The 14,127-nt window shown below is 41.1% G+C and overlaps 1 protein-coding gene across 1 annotated transcript; it reads left to right on the top strand.

The window, feature by feature from the left end:
- Window positions 1-3,920: 3,920 nt before the first annotated feature.
- On the top strand, window positions 3,921-13,670 carry scamp1 (secretory carrier membrane protein 1; the record flags this gene model as incomplete). Its single annotated transcript, XM_079487013.1, has 11 exons — window positions 3,921-3,952; window positions 4,041-4,100; window positions 5,153-5,163; window positions 5,269-5,351; window positions 7,513-7,623; window positions 9,118-9,229; window positions 9,494-9,622; window positions 10,638-10,797; window positions 10,886-10,987; window positions 11,114-11,231; window positions 11,374-13,670. 11 exons carry the CDS (start codon window positions 3,921-3,923, stop codon window positions 11,521-11,523), a joined length of 1,068 nt encoding a protein of 355 aa, XP_079343139.1. The 3' UTR covers window positions 11,524-13,670.
- Window positions 13,671-14,127: the final 457 nt, after the last annotated feature.

The following is a 14,127-nucleotide window of genomic DNA, read 5'->3' as shown; positions in this document are numbered from 1 at the left end:
TAACCTGGCACATTGTAATATTGCCTCATCCAATCAGATTTGACTGCTGGAGCTCATAGTTTGATTCATTTGTTTAATAAACACAATGTGTTAAACACGTGCAGTTTTCAAAAGTGTAGAAGTCTAGAAAATGCAGTTCATCTTATGTCTCATCCCCCGGAGGGCTGTGAATTGGTCCTGACGGTGCAGTTTGAGTTTTTTATAATGATTTCATAATGCAGCAACTGTTTAAAAGCTGTCTTGTTTAAACCTGTGTGGGTGTGTTTGTGTTGACACAGAATGTGTCAAACCTAGGCTGTTATGCTAGGGATGCCACCGATACCGATTTTCACAAACAACTATCGTCCGATATCGATATTGGTCAATTGCATATTACTTTATTATACTAGCGAGATTTTCTGCATTTTACTGAACATGAATTGTGTTGCGTTCATCATGTTTTTAGACCTCCCGGCGTCTTCAGAACACAAATAAAGATATTAAAGGGGCATCCGAGAGATTTCAGGCCTCCTCATAGACATCATGGCGTCAGCTGTTGTCAAGGTCCAGAAAAGTACTAAAGACATGGTTACAATGGTGCATCCACTCATAGTGTCTCTCAGTTGATTTTCTTTGAAGCGACGAGAATACTTTGTGTGAAAAACAAAACAAAATAACAACTTGAATCTGTATATTCTCCTCTATCTTGTCAGTCAATGGTGCAGGTTCACCAGAGCACTTTGACGCATTCGGTTGTGCATTTTGCGAAGATCAGTTCATATACAGCGCAAGTCTGGTTTTAAACACTTGCGCTTCCGGGTTGTCAGTCAGAACGCCGGCAAAGTGCTCTCGTGAACGCTCACCGTAGACTGACAAGACAGAGTAGAATACATGTGTGTGTTAAGGAAGTGATGATGACCAAGTTCAGTCATTTGAGTTGAGTTTCTCTCTGACTCATTCGTCATCATCAGTGCTGAAAGTTTGTTGTCACAGGACTCATTCAGAGAGACGTTTCACTGAAGAGAGTTCCTCACGAAGTGTCTTTCAGATGTTACTCAGATTTTCCACACTGGTATTAAATTCAGTGTCTTTTCACACACAGGTCAAATGCCGTATTCTGAACTCCTCCGCGGTTAGTTTCGTTTTAAACGTCTCAAATAACAAATCATCCGTCAGATGTTAAAAGTGACACGGACACTAATAAACCTGTATTTAGAGAATCCTCTCCATTGTGTCGCAGGTTTGTTTCGCCTTTTCTCTGAAAAATTAGAGCAGTAATTTCATCGTTGATCTGATTTCTGCTGCTTTCATCTCGGTTATGTTCAACTGTAATCTTGTTTCTGTCTAAAATAAGGCTGGGGTTTGTGATATTTGATTTCTGTGTATCTGTGTCTCGTCTCTCTACATGTACATTCTGACATGATCTCGAGATGTGTAGGAACACACAGATGAAGGCGGTCAAACTCAGACACGCTGCTGGGGTTTAGAATCTGGTCACCGAATACAAACGACGCTGGAGAAAAGTTTGTTGCTTTAGTTGATGTCATTCACGGTGCCTGATGACGATCAGGAGATGCTGGGGTGTGACATCAGACAATAGCGTTTTGTGTTGTGTTGGACAGATTTCTATACATACAGATGACTGAAAACAGTCAGGGACAATGGCTTCCTCACGCATCACATTTGTATGTGTGTGATTTGTCTCATAAAACATTCAGTGTTATACAGAGTGAAATATTCATGGTTCTGAAACCCTGACAGTTGGTCTGAAATGGATCCGCCTCAGGACCAGAGAGCTGCTATGGAAACAAGGGATTGAGTTAGTGTGTGTGTGTGTGTGTGTGTGTGTGCTTTAGCTTACATGAAATTTGTCATTTACTCATTGAGGGAATATAAAACTCTTTCTTTTTGCTGTCTACATACAGATGTCTTTTAGTAGTACGTGTACAACATTCTTTCAGTAACGTGCTACTGTACATTGTTGGGTTATGATGTCACTTCTAGGTCGGCAGTCACAGCTCTGAGATGCCATACCCACCCGCAGCCGACTGTCCAATCACTGTACCTTATATTGCACATTAAATGGTAAATCATGTATTCAATCTAATAAGATCTGATTGGACTCCAGTAAAAGATGTTACTGCTCAGAATTGGCTCTTTTATAATTTCCACTTAGAAGAATACAGTTTTTGTAGGCTTACCCAGAAGTAAGCGCCGCGTTGGTTCCCTCGACCGAAAGCCTGTGCATTTTTCCCATAGACTTTTGGAAGATGGCAAAGAATAAGCTCTGTGATTAACAAAGGTTTATGATGATTATTATCAAGATAATCTTTACAAAGTAATACCACATTTGTTAGCCGAAAAACATTTTGAAGCGGAAATACAATCGGCAGTTGTGAAAAGCTAAAGCTGAGTTTATACTCGTGTGTTGGATTACGGCGTAGGCTTCGTGTCGGTTTTCATTTATACTTCTGCGTCGTTTTCCGCGTCAACTCCCAATGACCGCTAGGGGTCGGTGTCCTCACACGTGTTGCTTGTGCAAACAAGACAAGAGTCGAAGAAGAAGCAGCTCGTTTGAGAAGCATTAGCAGTGATAGCGGCAAGTAAACAGTCACTTTTGTTGCAGCCTTAGATATTAAATACAGAATAATAAATAATTTACTTAGATAATTCATTCGGAAATTGTTGAGTCATGACGCTATCGCAGAGTTTTCTGACCCTAGGGAGGGGTTCAAACAGGCCAATCACAGCGCTTGCTGTTCTCGTTGAGTTGACGCGTTGATACGTTTTAGGAGAGGTTGGCTTCAAGCTATGGTGAAGGGTACGCGGCGGCTCTGCGTAGGCTACGGCATAGGTACTATTCACACGTATAACTGTCACAATGCCATAGACAGACCACACTTAAGATCGCTCAATAATATCAACGTCACCACCACCAACCCTCCGACAACTTTTCAAACTTTATTTAAAATGTGTTCCCTGGCAAGTAATGTCTCCGTGAATGAATCCGCATCTACGCTTTAAGAGATATGTGCCGATGTTGCATAATTTGTGAGCTTCATCTGTGCGATGCCGTCTAACGTCCCCGCCAAAGGAAGTTGTAAATTTAACTTGTTAGCAACCGCCGTTTTTAAGACTGAATAAGGCTTTAAAAAAATCACAAGTGGGTTATAATTGGTTTGTTTCATGTCATGTGAAAATATTTAGAGGTTTTGTTTACGCAGACCTTTTTTCGGGCAATAAACCCATTCTAAAAACCCATAGACTTTGGAGCAATGGAACCGAATGTCCCAAAATGCTAAATCAATTCCGGGTTTTGGATACATAAATACGTGATCGGCCTTCCTATTGAGTTGTTTCATTTATGTATCAAATTAGTTTCATAAAATTTCTTAGGAGACATAAAAAACAAACTTGTTGAAACCCATGAAGAGTACGGAGGTGTAAAATTCATGTAGATCGAAACATTGTTGACATCTCTTCTCAAACTCTAATGACAGAGACGTTTGTCAGATTTCTGAATCTTTATCCCAGGAGAAATAACTGAGATGCAGATGAGACTTAAGTAAATTTACATTTGCTCTCATTTTAATTTCACAGATGTCTAGGAGAAAAAAACTGAGAAATTAAATAAATCTGACCTCTGATTTGTTTCTTTTCCTTTCATGAGGCTGACCGAAAAGTAATTTGTGTTTACACAGGGTTGAGACAACAAATGTGACCCTTGCAGTTGTGTTTTTATCTCTATAATAGCAGTCGTTTTTTCACCACTTCTCTGTGTCCCAGCATACACACTATATGGAGTAAAAACCTGTTGACCAAAACATGTTTACATTTTTCTTGAGTTTTCTGTTTCGTATCATATTATAAAAACAATGTAAAATTACAGTTGATATCACTTGCTCTTTGTTTTAGTGTGATGCATTGTGGGAGACGCTGAAATGGTACACATTGTGGGAGACATACTGAAATGGTACACAAAGTAATACTGGTGTGATACCCTGAACACTCCTCTGATATCTCCTTATGTTCGCATGTCTCTCCCCTTCATCTATTTATAGCTTCAACTTTGTGAAAATTACTGAAATCAAGCAGCAGAAAATTGCAGGTTGGCTCTTAAGGTTCGGCAGTTAAAGGCTGTGAAAACGAAGGTAGATTTGTAGTATTTCCTCAACAGAGCGTGACATCATGCGTTTGGTTTCTGTCTGTGGATCTTCGCTGTTGTCCGATGACGACACCACGCTGGCCGTGTGAATGAGATTGTCTCGTTCTGGTGTTCACCGACATCTGTGTGACATGATTTATGATAACCACTCCTGTATCAGAAGCATGTGAGGAAGTTGTTGTTTTATTGATGAATTCTTTCTTCCTTTAAGGTGAATCACATTTTCATTCTGGAGGGTGAACTTTTTCGCAAACGGATAAGTAACAAAGTTCCATAAAAGGGAAGGAAGGAGGCGGGAACCGGCAAACATTTCACAAACAGACTGCCGGCCACAAAACATAAATACAAACTTAAGCGCGCACAGCTGATTCCAACTATCACTCACGCCACCGGCCCCGCCTCACGGCTCTCGTCCCGCCTTCCTCACCACAAGTGTCATTTTATTAACTGTACCCAAATAGACCTAACATCAACAGTTTTGCTAAATATATTTTTATGATGTACTTAAAGAGAAAAGGTGCGTCCCAAATCGTGCACTTATGCACTGTTCTACGCCATTCTGTAGTATAAATGGTGAGTAGTGCGGTCACATTCTCAAAAAAGAAGTGCACTTTAAGTACCCGGGTGGTCCGAAGTACCCGAACGGTTGCATGTTTCGCTTGCGTAGTGGAAGGGAGGCGGGGCTATCTGACGTTGCTCGAGCCAAACTCTCCTACAGAGATTTTTATTCACATGCACTGTGCCATGTGATTGACGTCATTTGCACTCGTCTGGGAAACTATATTCTTCGGTGTAGTATAAAACCGTTTAGTGTTCCATTTGTGACGACACTACCCTACCCCCTAAAATTCATGCACAAGTAAGCTGAGTGCGTAGAGTCTATAGTATGTCATTTGGGACACAGCTAACGATTGAAATGTTGTCTCTTTGTTTTTCTGCAGGATCCGTCTGTGACGCAAGTAACTCGGACCGCCCCCCCTGGCTTGGAGGAGTATAACCCTTTCACAGACACAAAGCCGGTGAGTGGCTGCACACAAAGAATGAACTGCAACTGCTGATTTCATAGTTTTTTATTGTCTTTATTGTTTAAGCTCTCGATTCACTAAATGAATCATGCGAATCAGTTTTCAGCGCAATTGTAACCACAAAGGTCTGGGCTGAATGCAATTTGCATGGCGCAGTTGGTGATCCTGCAGACCGTCTCTGTGTAAGAATGCAGCAGACCGAGGAAATCTGGCGTACTTTACAGGGACCGTGCAGCATCACTCCAGCACTGCAGTCTAGACCACTGAATCTGCTCTTTAAAATGCTGATGGTGCACTGGACCACGCCGCATGTGTGTGCCCGGATCCATCAATTGATCATTATTTGATGTCTTGATGAATTAATGCTACCCTGATCCATCCAAAAATGTGCAAATTCTTTAAACTACCACCTGCTTTTAGCATAATGTTAAACTATAATGTGTCTAAGGTGTGTTTGCGTGACTGACATATGGGCTAGTGCTGTTAAAGCTCATTGTTAGACTCAGTTGTGGGTGGTTGGTAAATAATAGGCAGTTTGTTGCAATGAAATCCCAGAATGATGCAACTGCTGAGGAAATACACACCTGACACCCTTATGAGAGGCTGTAGACACACAGATGTCCCGGAGTTTGTCAGCAAACAGTTGTGAAGGTTTTGTAAGGACAGTAATAATTAGAACAGGCTGAAAGTATCTCTAGAGAGAGAGAGACGAGACGAGACGAGAAGAGACGAGAGAGAGAGAGCAATATATAGAGAGAGAGACACCGAGAGAGAGCAATATATATATATATAGAGAGCAATATATATAGAGAGAGAGAGAGAGAGCAATATATATAGAGAGAGAGAGAGAGAGAGAGAGCAATATATATATAGAGAGAGAGAGAGAGAGAGAGAGAGACACACGAGACGAGAGAGAGCAATATAGAGAGAGAGAGAGACACCGAGAGAGAGCAATATATATACAGAGAGAGAGCAATATAGAGAGAGAGAGAGAGAGAGACGAGAGAGAGAGAGACAAGAGAGAGAGAGACGAGAGAGAGAGAGACGAGAGAGAGAGAGACGAGAGAGAGAGAGACGAGAGAGAGAGACGAGAGAGAGAGACGAGAGAGAGAGACGAGAGAGAGAGACGAGAGAGAGAGACGAGAGAGAGAGACGAGGGAGAGAGACGAGAGAGAGAGACGAGAGAGAGAGACGAGAGAGACGAGAGAGAGAGACGAGAGAGTGAGACGAGAGAGTGACACGTGAGAGTGACACGTGAGAGTGAGACGAGAGAGTGAGACGAGAGAATGAGACGAGAGAGAGAGACCAGAGAGAGAAATATATATATATAGAGAGAGAGAGAGACGAGAGAGAGAGAGACGAGAGAGAGAGAGACGAGAGAGAGAGAGACGAGAGAGAGAGACGAGAGAGAGAGACGAGAGAGAGAGACGAGAGAGAGAGACGAGAGAGAGAGACGAGAGAGAGAGACGAGAGAGAGAGACGAGAGAGACGAGAGAGAGAGACGAGAGAGTGAGACGAGAGAGTGACACGTGAGAGTGAGACGAGAGAGTGAGACGAGAGAATGAGACGAGAGAGAGAGACCAGAGAGAGAAATATATATATAGAGAGAGAGAGAGCAATATACAGAGAGAGAGCGAGAGCGAGAGAGAGAGAGCTACCTTGTGTTTTAAAGGGATGCTTCACCCTAAAATGAAATTATGTCATCATTTACTCGCCTTCAAGTTTTTATTCTGATGAACGCAATGGGAAAGCCCCCATTGACTCCCATAGTAGGAAAAAATACAACCGTAGTCAAAAGTGTCCCAGAACTGTTTGCTGTCCTCCATTCTTCAAAATGTCTTCATTGTGTTCAACAGATCAAAATATTATAAAGTTATTTTTCCTACTATGGGAGTAAATGGGTGTTGAGATCTGATTGGATACAAGCGTTCTTCCAAATATCCTTCTCTGTGATTTTTGGGTGAAGTACACATGCTTTATATTGCATCTTCTCTTAACACAGCTTAAGACATGTCGAGAGAGAAAAGAGAAAGAGAGACCAAGCTACCATACAATGCAAACAAAAACACATTATTTATGGTCTTGTTTATCTGCCCAGAAATTCCCACACCTCCACAGCATGAAACCGTCGTCATCCTCTGCCCAACAGTCACAAAAATATAGAAATCCTTTTATTTTATTGATTGTGAAATGTGTGCATATGAATGACTGCATTTCTATCCAATGACACATTCAGTCAATGTGAATTCATGAATGAAAGGATTAAGATGTCTGGTGTTGTGTTGTTTGAGTCTGTGTGGTTTTGGATAACAACATCTCGTATGGATGTTTTGGTGTTTACAGGTACCACAAGGCGCTGGCCATAAATCAATCCCACCTACAACTAACACACAGCCGGCCATCATGAAGCCCACAGAAGAGCCGCCAGCGTACACCCAACCTCAGCAAACACAGGTACAGACCCACAGTTAGAAATCTCCAAAGTCACAGTCTAAGTTAACAAATACATGAACAAACTATAGTTTTGAGAAGCACTCCCTAAAAACTCCCAGAGCATATGCGATCTGTTCGCGAATCCAGTTATAATGTGTAATTCAACAGCCCTCGAGGTGAAGGGACACCTCATTTTATCACACGGATGGAAAGACAGATGAACACACACACACACACACACACACACACACACACGGAGAGTGTGTATCAGATGACTCACTCGCTCGCTCGGGCTTCCCACGGTGATGTCATGCGCTTCAGATAAGGACACAAGACGAGGCGATCCAACGTTTTTTGGTAGAGGTCGAATAGAAACCTGCTGTCTGTGGCTTTAATCTAAGCGTGTAGGGTGCCGGGAGGGTCCGAGCCTGGGGGGTCGACAGAAGGCTTGCTGCGCGTCACGTGATGTAGCCTTTAGGGAAAAGCCGGGAACTCTGGGCTTTATGATCCCTTCGAATGACCCAGAAATAAGTCCTCTTCAGGACACTATCCATCATCCGATTGGCTCAGAAACGAGTCGTTCAGAATATTCTAATCTGTAACGGCACAGAGAATGTGCTTGTAAATTAGTGATGCGGGAAATCTGTAGTTTTGGTCAACTGTCTAAAAGACTGAAGGGGTTTGTGCACCTTATTGGTTGCCTTGTGCACTTTTTTACCAGGTATAACACTCTGATGTATTTCCTGTTGAAACAGGAAGTTGCATTTAGTTTACATCAAAGCCCTGGTTGCTAGTCAACGACAGGTGATATTTGGTGACGATCTCATTCCAAAGCTTTTGTTTGAACAAGAATGTGTATACACACCTTAAACAGGAGATGTCATCCGTTTTCAATAAAATGTCAACCCACATGTGTGCGCAGTTTATTTTTTACCTTTAAGGAATACAGGTGATCACAAATCTAATAGACGTGGACTAAAAGAAACTCCCAGGTTTGACTCGTGTCTATTTACAAAACACTGAACAGTGCACACGTAAGCAAACAAAAAAATGGCCCACAACCCACACGTTATTTACATTACAACCAGCTCAGTCTGCTGAACGAGAACCTCGCTGCCACAACAGTCAAATATTTGTCACTTTACCATCCGGACAAAAGATTGTATTGCTACTGTAAAGTTATTCCTTACCTTTGGGCGCTTATCCAAATCCGAAGACATTTTCAAAGGTGAGTGTAAAAAAGCCATCTCAGATCATGTGTTTTCTAATTGTCATTTTCTGATCATGTTTGAATGATCTGTGTACATGTCAAATGTAAAATGAGATTTAAAAGAAAGAGACTTCCCAAGTGTGACCATACCAAAATGAGGTTTGGTATCTGAGTGATGGTGGAGAGAGACGTGAGCGAGATGTAGTGTTTGTGCTTGACTCTGACAGCTGTTTACTGAAAATGACTTCAGATGTGTGTGAATCACAGAAACAGAAGTACACATTTTAATAACTGTGTGTGTGTAGGATCCGGTGCGAGCCCAGGCAGAGTTATTGAAAAGACAGGAGGAGCTGGAGAGAAAAGCCGCCGAACTGGACCGCAGGGAGAGAGAGATGCAGTCTCTGAGCGCCTCGGGAGGTGAGTTTTTACAGAGCTTGACTTCAACCTACAACGACCTATTAACAGGACACATATTATATACAATTCTGCTCAAAGCCACGTGTGTTCTGTACATCACATTCTATACGACACATACCAAGTTTGGATGTAAAACGTGTAAATCTGTCTATTCTGACTGTGCTATTATGCTGGATGAGGCATCATACTCTCGCTTACTTTTCTCCATCTCTTTTTAGCCGTTATAACATCTTTTTTTCTCTTTGTCGAATTCTTTTGTAAAAGGGAGGAAAAACAACTGGCCACCCCTTCCAGAGAAGTTTCCTACAGGACCGTGTTTCTATCATGACATATCAGTGGACATCCCAGTGGAATATCAGAAAACCGTTAAGATCATGTACTATCTCTGGATGTGTGAGTATCTCTTGATTCTGGATTATACATTGATTATAAAGTGCCATGACGTGTACGTTGTAAATACTAGCATTGGTGATTTTTGCTGTGGTCTTGCCCTGGTTGTGTCTGTTTAAAGATTTATTTGTCACGCACATAGTCATATGAACATGAAATCTAAACTAAACATTTTAACTAATCTGAAAGGATGGTAGGTAGATAAAAGAGAGAAGGTATTTAGAAAGAAAGAAAGAATAATAGACTAAAGAAAGATATAGATAGGATAGACGAGGAGAGAATAAACAGCTGTGTTCACAGACTGGAACTAAGAACACAAATTACAAAATATGTCCAAGATTAAAAAAATTGACTCTTTTTTTCTTTAAGAGACGTGTTTTTGTGTGATAATAATAGTGTAGTGATACAAAATGACATTAATGGACTCCATTTCAGTCTCCTAGAGGTTTTTTTCTTACATTTCTATTTGCAGATGAGTGTTTTGTGTTTTTTGTACCCCTGTGTGGGTAGAGACCAGAGTCACATGCTGTGTGGGACAGATCTGGTGCACCGCGGTGTGTCATGTGATACAGATGTGACTGAGACTCATTTTGTCTGATCTTATAGGGCAAGAATTTACGCAAAGAAAGAGGGAATGTTGAAAAAAAAGTAGGTTGTTATTTAGATTTTAAACCATCGGGCAAGAAATCATTTGTTTCTTTTCGACAAATCAATTGTTAATTTCTTTGGGGAACACACCAAAAATCCCATTTAAATCATGTAAATAATCCCATTATATACACACAAGACTTGCATTATAAGGTTCAAATGTGTTCAGTCAAATGCGAATGTTTGTTTACCTGATAGCAGTTATTGCTTTTTTATTTTGTATTTTTAAATGCTTTAAATCCTTTTAGTTTAGTTTACAGCTTTTTGATTGGTGTTTACAGTAACACATTTTGTTGTTATATTGTGCTTGATAAGAATGAAATGTATTTTCATCAATCTGCAATCATTTTCTCGTGTGATTCTCTTCCAGTCCACACAGGGACGCTGTTTGCAAATATATTCGGCTGTCTGGCGTGGTTCTGTGTAGACGCATCGAGGGGAGTGGATTTTGGGTTGGCCATGCTCTGGTTCATGTTATTCACACCATGTTCATTTGTCTGCTGGTACAGACCTCTGTATGGAGCGTTCAGGTACACAAACACACAAACACAAAGAGAAATGTTATGCAGAGGTCAGTTTGTAATTGTTTTCTCTCGCTCTCTCTCTGTCTGTTTCAAGGAGTGACAGCTCATTTAGGTTCTTTGTATTCTTTTTCATCTATATCTGCCAGTTTGGCGTCCATGTGCTACAAGCCATCGGCATTGCAGGTTGGGGAGCCAGGTGAGACGCTTCTATTTGATTATATTTGTATCAGTACCAATTGTAGAATTTATTGATGATTTGAGACAAATGGCACACTGTTTATACAAACAAAGTCATACTGTTGGTGTTTGTTTGTATGTGTAGCGGTTGGATCTCAGCGCTGACGGGTCTTAACACCAGTATTCCCGTTGGGATTATCATGATCCTGATCGCTGCTCTCTTCACAGCCTCGGCTGTCATCTCTCTCATCATGTTTAAAAAGGTGACACACCAAATACAGTGAACATACAGTATAACATTCACTCCAAAGTGAAATCACTGTGTTCCATTTTGGCTAAGCTGACTATGTAGACCGTTCGAGACAGCTCACTAAATCAAAGTAACGTGTGAGTGTTTGTTTTCAGGTCCATGCGCTTTACCGGACCACCGGTGCCAGCTTCGAGAAGGCACAACAGGAGTTCGCCACTGGCGTCATGGCCAATAAGACGGTGCAGACCGCCGCTGCTAGCGCTGCTTCCAGCGCTGCACGGGGATCCTTCAAAGAGCAGATCTGATTGGTCCAGAAAGCTTAGGCCTGCCCATGCTCCGTCCAAGCTACTCTGACCCCTCCCGCCCCTTCACATTCCTCCTAACTGTACTTGCAATCGTACATAAGCCGTGACTGGCTGGTCAAGACCACACCGCTCACATTGACTCAATGCCCTCCTGTGACTGACTGAGACCCCGGCCCCTCCCCTCACGTCAATCAGCAGGTGTGCACGGCTGTTCTTTCATTTGAGTGTGTGTGTGGAATGCCTACCTACTCTCGAGTGTGTGCTTATGTGTGTGTAAACAACAAAGTCGTCACTTTGTACGTTCACATCACTGTTGGATGTCCGTTCGTCCCTGTTGTACTGAAAAAAAACAGGAAGTGATGTCGTCAGGTGTCCTTTTATGGATCCGAGAAGAGAGATGCCCTCACAGGACTGTCTTGCCGATCTGCTTTAAAAGAAACACAATGGCTGAAAAACACATTTCACGACACAAGTCAATTATTTATTTCGGGAAATTAGGATTTTTGTCATTCCATTGTAACTTATGGCACTTTCCTACATTTCCCCAGGTCTCGATGTGCAAACTTAAATGTAAGGACTGATCACAGTGGTTTAAATATATGATGATGGATGCTTAATTGTACTGAAAATAATGTTCGAACTCTTAATGTCAATAGTACTTAATAATCATTTATTTTACTTTCGAAATGAAATTGGCCCCAGCATTTCTTCAGCAGATATCGAGAGAAGTTATCAAGAACCTTTTCCCGCGAAAGAGTCGGCACTGGAGTATCTAACAGATCCACACACAGCTCAGAGGGTCTTTGTACATATATAAATATATATATATATATATAAACCTGTATGATGACATAAAGTATTGATTGATTTTAAACCTGTGAATGATTCTGAAAGCTACCTGGTTTCTTTTCCTAAAATAATTGTTTTGGAATGTTAACACGAAGGTAAAGCACTCGGGGTGATGTGATCCTGCACATGCATGGGAAGCCTGCTGACCTGTAGACCGGCTCTCCTTTCTGCCAGTCTTGCGTACCTAAACTAAAAAAACACTTTAATGAGGATAGAAATAGAAAACCAATCTCTGCACCCAAATGCACATCACTGAAGCCACGGGCCGGATCAGTACCATTACATCAGCTGATGTTGGATCCTAAATGAACTTTAGTCGGGTAGACGCTGAGAATCATACACAGGCAGTTTGTCAATGTTATATTACAATGATTAATCCAGAAATGTGTTCGGAATGTGGCGTCTGCCTTGACTAAAGCTCAACATGTTGAAAATTCAATTGTCTTTCATCATTTGTCTTTGTTTTGTCTCTGTAGATGTGCTTGTGTTTGAACTTGTTTTTCTCACTTGAGTGGAGCAGAGAACCTTGTAGCCTTGGTTACTGTCCCCAAGAGACAGCCAAGTTTTGTAATTATGGGATATGCATCAAGATGAAAATGTATCTCGATGTTAACCTATCTGTGTGTGTGTTCCTCACCCATGCTCAGTGTTGAGTTTGTTTCAAATGTTTCTGCCTTATGACTTCAAGGAAAAGTTCACCCTGGAGTTCTGTCATCAATTACTCATCGTCATATCATTCCAAATTCTTATCTTTCCACCATTTTTAACATCTGATGAGTGTCATGTTTTAATTTTCTTCCTCTTTATTTAATTTGTACACTCCATTATTGTGTGTATGTGTTGAGACACTGCAAGTCGTTCTTCCTTTTATAAATACATTTTAACGGCTGCCGCCTGAATGTTCCTCTATTTTCAGTGGTTTTGAAATACTTTCTCAGACACAAAAAAGACTCAGAACTCATAGACTGACCCGTGACCTCTTGTGTGTGGTGCAATGGATCGTGGCTTTAAGCGGTCTCTCTCCCTCTCTTTTTAATTAGTGATGTTAGTGATCAAAGTTGAAACACTGAGACAAGAGAAATGTATTGAGAAGAGGCAGCTCTGGTTGTATTATGACTCTTGAGCGGGAAGTCTGATGGTATATAATGCAGAATGGAGGGATATTTGTATATTTTGTACAACTTAAGGAAGGAGGCCTGTTGTCCTAAATTTCATCGTACTGTACAAACGCACTCGCGTCTCTCCTGTAGTCGCATGTTGAGTAGTTTGAGTTTTGTATATTTATTGTATTAACACAAAAATAAAATAAAAAACAACAGAGGAACCTGTGTTTTATTTCTTGTTTTCTGACTCTCATCAGAAGCATTTTGTTAAGCCCTGCAACTAGTTTGAATAAGAATGATTTATTACTTTTAATCACTATTAGGTGATCATCTTGTATAGTTATATTATATATGTATATATATATTCATACATATATATCTGTATACATCTATATGGGATGGCTTCTTTCCCCATATAGGAAGATTATAGGTATTACATTTTATATTGAACTTCAAAACTTTATATTATACTAAAAGTTTAAGAAACGCTCGAGACCAACAGGCCTCTTTTCAATTAAATGCGTGATTTTGGCAGATGCTTATCTCCACAGTGACCTACAGTTCTTTCATAGCAAGGGTTTTCAAACTGGGGTCCAGGGACTCCCCCAGGGGGCCTCCAGTCTGTAAGGGGTTCCCAAAAATTTTCAGAGAA

Source organism: Barbatula barbatula (genome assembly GCF_947034865.1).
Source record: "Barbatula barbatula genome assembly, chromosome: 22".
NCBI lineage: Eukaryota > Metazoa > Chordata > Actinopteri > Cypriniformes > Nemacheilidae > Barbatula > Barbatula barbatula.
This window is presented reverse-complemented; position numbering and strand designations above follow the sequence as displayed.